This window comes from Callorhinchus milii, unplaced genomic scaffold (assembly GCF_018977255.1).
Source record: "Callorhinchus milii isolate IMCB2004 unplaced genomic scaffold, IMCB_Cmil_1.0 Scaffold24, whole genome shotgun sequence".
In the NCBI taxonomy this organism is placed as follows: domain Eukaryota; kingdom Metazoa; phylum Chordata; class Chondrichthyes; order Chimaeriformes; family Callorhinchidae; genus Callorhinchus; species Callorhinchus milii.
This window is the reverse complement of record NW_024704765.1, coordinates 9,283,946-9,296,033: the sequence shown is the minus strand read 5'-3', so window position 1 is coordinate 9,296,033 and position 12,088 is coordinate 9,283,946. Positions and strand designations below refer to the sequence as shown.

General features: G+C 52.0%; 1 protein-coding gene across 1 annotated transcript; it reads right to left on the bottom strand.

Annotated features, from left to right (window-relative positions):
- Positions 1 to 2,486: 2,486 nt before the first annotated feature.
- LOC103184225 (kelch-like family member 21) lies at positions 2,487 to 10,223 on the bottom strand. The gene is given in 6 exon segments (XM_042343541.1): positions 2,487 to 3,546; positions 3,960 to 4,032; positions 4,497 to 4,902; positions 5,504 to 6,259; positions 6,262 to 6,555; positions 10,170 to 10,223. Coding segments are annotated over 5 exon segments (1,815 nt in total). The 5' UTR covers positions 6,530 to 6,555; positions 10,170 to 10,223; the 3' UTR covers positions 2,487 to 3,234.
- Positions 10,224 to 12,088: the final 1,865 nt, after the last annotated feature.

Genomic DNA, 12,088 nt, shown 5'->3' with positions numbered 1-12,088 from the left:
TGCTTCCGTCAAGTTTGGTGAAGTGTCTGTTTTATTGCGATAATAATAATCCTTACATTTGATATACAGTGAACCTCACTTAAGTTGTATGAGTTGGCACCATACATTTAATATGACTTGCGCAAAGGTTGAGTAAGGTCAAACTTGCGTAGAATATAAACTCTTGAACGGTATTTGGGCAGATACACGACTTAGGCGTTTATACAGATCAGACTCATGCAAGTTTTACTGTAGCACCTTATCACGTAGTCTCAAAACCCTTTACAGAATATACTGTAAAGTAAATTGACTGTATAGTTTGTGGGTGAAATATAGTTTTATATATATATATATGCAAGTTGTGTAAGAGACGCGCTACAGATTTGAGCTAATGTTATTCACATGTTGTGTAACTCCAGGTACGAGGTGTACAGACACCCCCGTTGAAGTGCTTAGGACTAGGACAGTTTGGAAGTAGCAGATTACACGCCGTCTCAGTCGTACCAGCTAGGCCTTGTTCAAGGGAAACATAATTATGCCCTTCACATCACTCAGGTAACCAAATAAAAGTGATCGATTGTGGTTTGTGTGCAGGAACAGGATTTACTGTAAAGTGGAGTGTGTATTTCGTGGGTGAAATGCGGCAGCTAGTGTCACACAAACAGCCATGGATTGAATGACCAATTTTATTTGGGGGACTTGTTTGCCAGGACACTGGGAGAAACTTCATTCTCATTTTGAACACTGCCATGGGATTTTTAATGTCCACCTGAACTGGCAGACAGGAGCTTGGTTTAAGGTCTCATCCAAAGTACTTGGATAAAATAGTCACAAAAAAACACTCAATTTTTAAAAAAAAACTTTCCATGAAGTACGTGAGGCTGTCTCATTCAGACAGAACCATTTATTTATTTATTAGTGTTCTACATTATATTTTTGTGTGTAAACTACAAGTGTATGTGTACAATATGCCACAGCACTTAAAATGTAAAAAAAATCCTTTAGAACCTTAACATTTCACATAAAACTGGCTTTGGGCACAAGTCTAATCACAACGCTTTAAATAACACTAAATTCTCACAAACAGGCAGCAGCTGTGCTTAGCTTCCTCTACTGCTGGTTTGATGCAAAAATTAAATGCCCCTCCCGAAACCCCCCAACAACAGCAACCCTTATTGTGTGGCATTTTGCGGAGAAGGTTACAGCTTCACACGAAATGTAAAATGCTCCCGACTACACCATTCAGTCATGGAGCCCAAGCAATACTCCACACAAGGTCTGGTCTCCACACACACTCGCGCGCACACAACAAATCAATGGCCTCTCAGTCCCCCCCCCCACCCCGGTTTGCTGCAGAAGGAGACGGTGGGACCCATATTGGTCACGTGCCCACAGTAAAGTTGTCTCTGTTCAAGTCGACTAAGAAACAGAAATGTTAAACCTTACCTCACAGGTGCGGTGAACCACCAACTACTTGAATTTATATAGTGCCTTCACGTGGTTCAGTGTCTCCGAGCGCTTAACAGTGGCGCAGTCTGACCCCGAGCCGGAGGGGAAGGGAGGAGGTGGCAGTAAATGTGGTTGAAGAGGAAGGTCTTAAGGCATGAGGGGAAGGAGGGGACAAGGTTAAGGGACTGAGGGGAGAGAGTTCCAAAGTTTCGAGACTTAGTGGCTGAAAGCGCGGCCACTTGGGAGTGGAGGGGGAACCATGGACAAGCAGAGGCCAGAGCCAGCCGAGCGGAGGCGGGGTGGGGAGAAAGGAGGTCGGAAAGGTAGGGAGGTGCCACGGCGTGAAGGGACTTGTAGGCGAGGGAAAGGATCTTGAAATCGATCCGTTCTGTGAAGTGGGGTGTTGCGGTCAGCCTAATTGCGGAAGCTTGTACATGCAGGCCCAACCGAGCAACAATACTATTTCTAGCTCATCGTCCAAAGGGACGGGAGGTAACGTGAGGATCTGAAAAACATCTCTCCTGAAGCCACATTGCAGAGGATTCACTGTGGAAGTCCGGGGTGGATCTTTGACCCAATTTGATCATGTCCTTCCAGAATACCGATCCCTCCCGTCATCCCATTATTATAAAGGAAACAAGGAGTAGGCCTTACAGCCCCTCGAGTCTGTATCTCAACTCCCATTATCACAATCGAAACCTTTTGTCAAAAACCAGCCCCTGATAAATATCACCTTGAAAAACACGCAGACCCTTTCTCAAGAGTACTGTTTCTTTTCCTTCTGGCCAGCTATCGCCTGGCGGGCGAGGTGAACACAGGGCAACAGGGCATCGGTCAGCTGCGCCCACCCTAACACAGGACGCTCGGCACGAAAAGCAGTGGCAGTTATTTGTTGCCTCCGCACTCCGACAGCGCAGGACCAAAGCGGGTGAGTCACTGAGCAGTTTTCCCCATGGGATGGACGGACCAGAGCGGGTCTCGGAGGTCACTAGCGAGTGTTGTCCTCCACTTCCCCCCCCCCCCCCACTCAACAACAACAACAAAATTCCATTTATAGAGCGCCTTTCACGTCGGGAGGACGTCCCAAGGCGCTGGACAGTTGGGTCAGGGTCACTCCCTCTCCACACAACTGTTGTTGGGACTCGAGACGAGTTGGGACCTTGAACGTCTTCATTGTAAAACATGCAGATATCTTGGCAGCTGGGAATCGTTGCTGCGGGAATCTCTTTCCCTTTCCACATCTTTTATCCAAAAAAAACCACTCTCTAAATAAAGCCAGACGTAACACAATGAACACTGACTGCCACGCGCGCCACTCAATCTGGGGAGGCGCTTGCTTATAATTACAATAATACTTGCATTTGATATAGCGCCTCGAGGTGGAACAATCAAAGAAAGAAAACAGTTAAATGATTGGCAGAATATCTGAGTCTTGAACCTTTCCCTCTCCCCACACACACGCACGCACGCACGTGCGCATATAAGGCAGGCTCTTACGGTAAGCCCGGTGTAGCTCAGGCACGGCTAGTGAATGCCTTGCGCTACTGCAGGTGGGTCACCGATCGACCCATTAAGTGCTACGTGCTCGCAAGCAGACTAAATTCCGAAGCGAGGGGCAAACCCTAACTGCCAGGGTATCAGTGACCGCCCCCCCCCCCACCACCTAATCAAGACTAAAAGGCAGGCGATCAAGAGCTTTCTTGAAAAACAAGCAGCCGGGACGATGGGACGAAGAGTCGCGGAGTCTCAGTCACACAGAAGTCCTTTGTTGGCAAGCTCTGGCTGTTGCGGGCTGGGACTGGCCGGTCAGTGAAGCGCCCGCAGGTTCTCGTTGTGGAGGTGCCGGCGGTAGCGGGCGAGATTCATCACATTGATCTCGTGGTTGCGCTCCTCGGACAGCGTGCCGAACTGGTCGACCTGCGCGGTGGGCATGAACTGGCGGAATATGCTGACGGTGCCGTGCCAGAAGGAGGGCTGCGGCAGGCGCCCCAGCACCCGCCACTCGCCGCTCTGGGGGTCGAATGCCTCCACCACATCGGACAGTTCGAAGGTGTTGTCGTAGCCCCCGGAGACCACCAGCTTCCCCCCCAGGGCGGCCACGCTACCCCCCACGTGGACCTGCAAAACAAAGGACACGCGTGTCACAGGCTCCGCCATCTCTCCGACAACAACCCGTGTGTTCAATACATCATGTCTCGAAGCGCTTGACAATAACAACAATCCTTGTCACACCGTTGAGAAGTCTCAAAGCGCTTCACAGGATACACTGTAAAGTGGTTTGACAGTGTATTTTGTGGGCGAAACTCAGCAGCCAATTGCGCAACAACTTCTCTCCAAAAGCGTGTCGGGATTTTTAATGCCTGCTTCAGGAACTCAGATGGGACCTCAGTTTAATGCCTCATCCAAAGGGTGTCAGCTTTGTCGATACGGTGTTTCCCCTCCCCTGGACTGGGAGCTCAAGGCCCGATAATGGGGGCTTGAACCCAGAACTTCCTGAACCAAGAGGTCCGAAACCGGCATCCTTCTCGTACCTGATTCATTGGCGGGATCTTGTCCCATTCGTTCTTGATCGGATTGTACACGTCGACTTCCGAGGAATCATCTCTGCGGGAAGAGGAAAAGGATTTAACGTCGCATCGTCCCGCGGCCCCCCCCCGCCCCGAAATCCACTGGCAATGCAGTGAGTTATTGATCTCATCGGGACAGCCGTCAGGGCTACAACTGATCCCCTGCATTAGGCTTGGGGGGAGCCCAGAGTGTGCGTTGTGGAGGGGTGGGGTGGTAACTGCTGGAGTCTGACCAGCAAAAACCGCATAGCTTGCCATCAATAGCATAGCCTGGCAGTGACTCAGCAGCCTAAGCCTGCAAGCTCAAATTCTGCCTTGATGTTGAGGGTTTGCAACATGCAATGTTCGGACTTGGGAATTATATCGGATACGTCGTTCGGGACATGACATGTAGGCGACTGCTAGGATGGTGGAAGGCGAACTGGATGGACCTTGGGTCTTTGGCCTAAGCAAAATTCTTCTTCCTTTGAGAGACCTCCGATGATGGGAGGCAGAGCCTACCTGACGAAGTAGATGAGTCCGTTCAGAGTGACTGTCTTGGGCACGAAGGACCAGGCGGGCAGGGATCCACAGGCCGCCACGCTCCAGCTGTCAGCCTCGGGGTGATAGCACTGGATAGCCATGCAGTCCTTCCCGGCCAGAGATCCCACTGCGTACAGCTGGCCGCGGCAGGCCGTGGTGGAGCAGTTGTCCATGGGGTACGGCATGGGTCGCAGCTGCTCCCATGCATCCGCCGCGTGGTCATACCGCTCGGTGCTGTCCGAGGCCACCACGTACACCCGGCCCTTCACCACGGCCGTGCTGTGGTACTCGCGGGGCTTCAGCATGGGCGCCACCTCCGTCCACTCGTTCACGCTCGAGTTGTAGCGCCAGACACAGTCGTACAGCGTCGTCCCGTCAGAGCCGCCTGCAAACACCCACAGGCTCGGTGTCAAAAGTTCCCTCCGCCACTTGATCTACGCAATTAAAACCTCCAGCTATTTACCTCCACTCCCTGAAATCCTCCCTCTGTGATTTTGCTCCTTATCTAACGTCTTCGAGACGTCTCAAGAGCGCTTCACGGAATGCACTGTAAAGTGGACTGACTGTGTATTTTGTGAGCGAAACGCGGCAGCCAATTGCAGTGTCCCCCAAACAGTTGCGGATCGAGTGACCACATTTTTTTTTGAAGGGATTATTCCCCCCCCAGAAAGCAATCCGCCAATCGACTAATCAACCGAGTTCCTACTCACCGCCAGGTAAACAGAGGCGAGTGGAGTAAGGAAATTTGCCCATGGTTTCCCCCTCACCGCCTGGCCGGGAATCGATCGCTGATCCTCTCGTTTGCGAAGCGAGGCGAGTGAGCTGACCACTGCGCTACAGCAAACTGCGACCGCCTTGAGAGACCTGAGCTGAGACCTGAGCGAGTTCCTCGCGCCCGTGCTCTTTACTCCCCTCCCAAACCGAATTTAAGTTGGCACTTTGTGACGAGATCATGTGTAACACCGGAGACGGGCGGGCGGACTTACCCGTGACGTACATGTCGTTGCCGAAGGCGGTGACGCTGTAGCCCCCGGCCAGGTGATCGGGGAACTCTGCCAGGTATCGCCACTGCCCCGTCTGAGGGTTGAAGCAATCGACGGTCACCAACTCGTCGCAGTCCTTGTCGCAGCCGCCCACGGACACCAGGATCTCGGCCAGGCCGGTGGAGGGCCGCGGACGCATGCGCTGACACGGGTAGTCGTGCCGGTCGTACTGGCTCGACTGGAAGGAGCGCGCCTCGTGGATCAGCTGCAGGCAAGGCGGGGAGTAGTACACCAAGGGATCGCTCTCCACGTAGGCCAGCAGGTAGAAGCGCCGGATGAAGGGCAGCCGGACACGCTGGAACAGCTCCGGCCAGAAGCGCTGCCGGTGCTTGAGGTCGGCCTTGACCCAGCGCAGGGCGATCTGGTAGGCCGTCTCCTCCTTGTCCACGTGCAGGCGGTCGTCACTGACGTACTCGGTGATGCGCTCCCGGGGCAGGGACTCGAAACCCTCCTCCCGTGACAGCTCCACAATGTGCCGCAGGATGAAGCGCTTGGTGTCCTCGGCCAGGCCCCGGCAGGCATAGGCTTCGGCGAACTCCTGCATCTCCAGGCAGTTGTCGACATCGAGCCGCTGCTGCAGGTACGAGCAGCAGGCCTCCTTGACTGAGTGGAACTGGAAGAGGTCCGCGGCCTTGAGGAGCACCTCCACGTTCTCCTCCGTCACCGTCAGCCGCCCGCTGTACGAGAAGTCCACCAGAGCCCCAGCACCTCGGCCGAGACTTGGTGGATCTCCACCCGGTCCATCGAGCTCTCCCGCAGCTCGCCCGCGAACATGGCCTTGAAGTAGGTGCTGGAGGCCGCCAGGACCGTCCTGTGGCACGGCAGCTCCCTCCCCTCCACTGAGAGGGTCACGTCGAAGAACTTGCGCTCCGCCCGCAGCTCGTTGATGCCCTTCAGGATGTTCAGGGCGTGGGACGGGTCGAAGAAAGGCATGTGCGGGGGCTGGGCCCCCATGCTGGCTCTCTCCATCAGCCCTCACGTCAGGTTCAATTGAGCTGTAATACAACAACAACTTGCATTTATATAGCGCCCTTCACGCAGGGTGGCGACCCGGAGCTCGACAGTGGCGGAGGTGACTGTAGGCACTGTTGACGGGAAAGGTCTTCAGTCGTGACTTGAAGATGGAAAAGGATGCGGCAAGGCGGAGGGATGGAGGGAGAGTGTTTCAGAGTTTCCGGAGTAATACAGAAGGAAACGCATTACCACCATAAGCCTCGCACTCGTGGAGTCCCGTAGATTAGTGGTTAGTGCGCTCACCTCACATTCCCGGCCAGGCAGGGCGAAACCTTAGGAAAGTTTCTGTACTCCACATATACCTCTGTTTACCTAGCAGTAAGGTAGTAAACCGGTTGTTAACCGATTGGTGGATCACTTTCCTGGGGGTAATAATCCCTCCAAAAAACAATTTAAATAAAAATTTGGTCACTCAATCCATGACTGTTCGTGGGAACACTGCTGTGCCCAATTGTGCAAAATATAAAATTGTGCAAACTGTGCGCAAAATATACAGTCAATTCACTTTACAGTATATTCTGTGAAGCGCTTTGAGACGTCTCAAAAAGATGTGAAAAGCGCTATATCAAATGCAAGGATTATTATTACTATTAATTGGCTGCCGGGTTTCGCCCACAAAATACACAGTCAATCCACTTTACAACAACAACAACTTGCAGTTATACCACGCCCTTCACGCGGGGCAGCCTCCTGGAGTCTTTGTGAAGCGCAATTCACTCTGAAGCCCTTTGAGATGTCTCAACGTTATATCAAATGCATGGATTATTATCAATATAACTGAGCCAGGTTGGGAGGGAGTGGGGAAAAACAAGAACAAATAAGGTCTTCAGGGTCACTGAAGGGCAAGTACAAAGTAATGGAGCGGTTATATATACGCGCTGGTCAGAGGGGAAAACAGAGCCACGTATTTAACCTAAAATCCATCTCCTGCCAACAAATTCACAAGAGGAGGCTTGTAAACACATAACAGCAGCCCGTGCCAGAGTGACCAACAACAGCAGCAGAAACTCTCCTCTCACACAAATTCTAAGGGTGGGGGAACCCTTTCAGAGACATGAGGACAAACCCAAACTTTTTAAATCACCCCCCCCCACCCCACCCCCTGACTCACACTCACTTAGCAGCTTAACACTCACCCCAGGCTCCTGTTAAGAATGTCTGTCCACTGAATAGGGGCCTGGATAGAAAGCAGCCAGTGCCTGGCCTCGAGAGGGAATATGTTGCGATAGATTTCACCGCCACAGCAGGTTGTTCTGACTCCCCAACACGGCTCACTCACTCTCGTCCTGATTAAGATGATCTGTTCGCATGGTGCAAAGCCCTCAGAAATTCCCTCCTCCTCCTTCTCCTCCCTCCTCCTCCTCCTCCTCCTGCTCAAAACAGCTTCGCGTTTCAAACCACTGACAGGAAGCTGCGTTGGGTTGCTGTCACGTCTATAAATAAACAAGGAATGGCAGGAATGCAGCTCAGTGACCCACTCACACTCACAACCACTAACACTACCAGCCCAGAGTGCCAGTCACGGCCGAACCCAGCCCAGCCCAGCCCAGGGCCAGCGTCACAGCTCATTGAGTTACTGCACCAAATCCAGTCACAGCCCTCATCACCTCCTGCTCTGTGTTGAGCTTCTGATCTCAGCTGGAGCTGCAGTTGGCGCTATACTTGGTCTCAGGGTTAGGGAGAGAGGGGGATGGGGGCTAAGAGAGGGGAGAAACGGTCTGCGTTCGTGCTGCTAATCCGGTCGAAGGCTATGACAGGAGATCTGGGCAGAAACACTAGCTGATTCCCATCACTGCACTTGACATCAGTTACTGTAGAAAATACTTCCTTGGTAACAAGACACAATAAAAATGCAAGTTCTTTCTGAAGACTTGAAGTTTTACAATTTGACAAGCGTTTATAGACATTTGTATATATATATGTGTTTATGTTCTTTCTTCATCTGCAGAACACACAGTCTTGGCTCAATACAATAAATCCTGTGAAGTGTTTCGAGACGTCCTCCCGAAAACATGAAAGGCGTTATATCAAAGGCAAGAATTATTATTGTTGTTGTTATTTCTTTGCTGTGCGCAATTGACTGCCGCGTTTCGCCCACAAAATAGTCAATTATATCCAACGTATTCTGTGAAGCGCTTTGAGACGTCTCAATGGCGTGATAAGGCGCTACATCAAATGCAAGTGTTATTAATAATAATAATTATTATTATAAGGTTTGGCTGTTGAAAACAGATGATCTGTGCATCTCAAACTGACTGGCACAGACTTTACCGCACAGGTTGAACGTACGCAGTACCACACCAGACAGCGCCCACACGGGCACGGAAGTACACTTCACCCACGAGACACAGCGCTACAAATTGCAAAAGTAACTTGCCTTTGTGTGGCCCCCTTCACACAGGGCAGCGTCTCAGAGCACTAAACAGCGGTGCAGCCCGATGCCGGGCCGGTTGGGGACAGGGGGAAGAAGGTGACCATAAGGTCTTCAGATGTGATCTAAAAGAGGGGAAGGAAAGGGCACAGCGGAGGAGGGGGTGAGGGAGAGAGTTCCAAAGCCTGGGGGAGTAAATGGCTAAAAGCAGTTTGTAATTATAGTAGTTGCAAAGGTGCCAACAGTGCTCTGGTACATCAGCTGTGACCTGTGTGTGGCCAGTCACAGACAGACAGACAGACAGACAGAGACAGACAGACAGACAGAGACAGACAGACCAAACTGCACCCCCCCACACACAAGTCTGCATCGGTTAATGTATATCGAAAGACGAACTCTGCAGTCGAATAGATTCCATCATTCCAAGGTACCCGTTACTGTGCCATTTAATACTGAACCAAAACGTGGGGGGGGGGGGGGGGGGGGAGGGGGAGAAATCGCTGTGTGAGGAGGGCCTTGAGATGGAAACCAACTTTGATTCAGTTTGGGGTTTAGAAACACCAGAATTGGGCTTAAACAGAGGCGATCTGCCCACTGTCCCTCTCTGTTGGGAGGGAGGGAGGGAGAGGTGGTGGTGGTGATGTCTCAGCCCTTATAGAGCCAGAGAAAAGACCCACGTCCTCAGGTCCCTCCCCAACCCCCAACCCCCCTCCCCAACCCCAACCCACTGCACACACTGAGATGACATCAACCACCGCTGAGCCGCCCCACGTTGCTATTATAATAAAAGCCTTTGTCGTTTCCCCCCAAACCTACGTACACTCGTCCCGGACACCTCAATAGCAACTTAACGCCAACAATAAATAGCTTTAGATTGAACACCAGGTGGGGGGGGGGACGAGAAGCGTCTGTCTGTGTGTGTCTGTCTGTCTGTGTGTGTGTGTGTGTGTGTGTGTGTGTGTGTCGGGGGGTGGGGGGACAGAGGACAGATTGCGAGTCCATCCTCAGCTCCACACAGCAACTTGCGATGTCAATTCAAGGCGACGTTAGAAGGAGGTGTAGGTCCCTCACATTTAGAGGTCTGTTGCTCCCTTTCACTCTCTCTCTCTCTCCCCTCTGCCTCTCTCTTTCTCTCTCACCCCCTCCCCCTCTCTCTCTCTCCCTCTTTCTTCCTTGTAGGGAGAATTCATCCCCCACCAACGTGTGGAATCCGCTCTTACTCACCCCCCAAACCAGACCAGGATCACAGCAGCTCCTCCGATCGCCACATCTCTGCTTGTGTTTTTTGGGGGTGTGTGTGTGTGGGGGGGGGGTGTGGTGTGTGTGTGGGTGGTTGTGTGTGTGTGGGGGGGGGGTGTGTGTGTGGGTGGTTGTGTGTGTGTCTGGAGGCTGTCAGGAAAACAAAAGAGAGTGGTAATAATATTATTTATATCTTTATATACGCATAAACTTCTTGCAAATTTGCTGCTTGCAACTATTTGGAAGGGGGCAGGACGATCACTTGTACAGCCTTCAGGACTCAACCACAGAGAGAGAGAGAGAGAGAGAGAGGTGATGGGGGGGGTTGGTGGTGGGGGGGAGACAGAGACACACACGTTTTAATCGCAAATATTGGGTGCAAATTACAGACAGACGGGGTTTTGTTGTGGTGGAGTGGGTCCTGTTAGATGTGCGTGACTGTGGGGGCACAGGCATGGGGGGGGGGAGTATTTGTTGTCGGTACAAATATAACGAGATATATATCCTCTCCACCCCCCCCCCCCCCCATCACCACCACACCCCCTCCAGGCTGAGAGGAGGATGGCTCAGTCCTCATTAACATGAGGATTAGGAGCTGACATCAGGGTTACATTGTCACATTCGGATCAAAGGGACGGTATCAATTTTTTATTATTATTTGATTTCATTTACATGGACTCTGGATGTGATTTTTTTTTCTCTCTTTGGGCTTTTGTTTGTTGTTCAAACAAATTCTACGGTTATTTGCTTGGGAGGGGGGGAGGGAGGGAGGGGAGAGAGGGTGGGGTGTATGTGTGTGTGTGTGTGTGTGTGTGTGTGGAAGGGGGAGGAGAGAAAGAGAGAGAGAGAGAGAAATATAGAAAGAGAGATATAGAGGAGAGAGATAGAAAGAGAGGAGAGTGAGAGAGAGGGTTGAACGCATCTGATGTAGGAGAATATTTTTGACACACACACAGGACAGACACATCGAATCGCCAGGGGATCGTTTCCAAAGGTAAAAAGCACGAATTTTATTAAAACAACCGCAAATTTCATTTAATCTCTTCTCTCCCCTGTTTTAAAATGTTATGTTTCTTTGATTTCCTCCCCCCTCCCCCCCCCCCCCCCCCACCACCACCCCCCAACTTTCTGTTCTGATATCCTCTCTCTGCCCCCACCCCCTGAACCAGATGACGACTCGTGGGAGCTGGTGACGTGTTACTGTATGAAGCCCTTTGCCGGTCGGCCCATGATCGAGTGTAACGAGTGCAACACCTGGATCCATCTGTCCTGTGCCAAGATCCGCAAGACCAACGTGCCCGAGGTGTTTGTCTGCCAAAAGTGCCGGGGTACCAAACAGGACATCCGGCGGTCAAACCGCTCGCGCACCAGCTGCCGGAAACACATCCTCGACTGAGCCGCTTCCCGTTAGGTTGGGTCGCGCCGAGCCGTGTCGAGGTGTTTCTCTTTATATTTCTTTCTGGGCAGAGAGAGAGAGTTTAGCGGAACTTTGCGGGAATAAACTGATACACTTGTCTGGCGAGTGCTGAGCACCCGGGCTGGGCTGAGCGGGGCTGGGGGAGGGAGTGGGGGGTGGGGGTATAAGGGGAGAGTTTTGAGAACCCTTCACCCTCCTGGGAATTCTGTGACTCGCTCACCTTCGCCGGCCAGAGTCGGGAGACTCGCTCCAAAGAGGGTATAAAAGAAACCCGGAGCAAGAAACGGATCTACCATTCCCACTCCGCCGGTAAATTGGGATTCGGGCATTTCCGGAACATCGGGATCAGCTGTTCGGGGCTCACTGTGGTCGGGGACTTGGGCAGTCAATCGGACGGGCAGTCAGAATAATATTTTGTTAAGGGTCTTGAGATTGATCCGGGGGGAGGGGAGAGAGAAACCACTGGGTTTATTTCAGCATCGCGCTG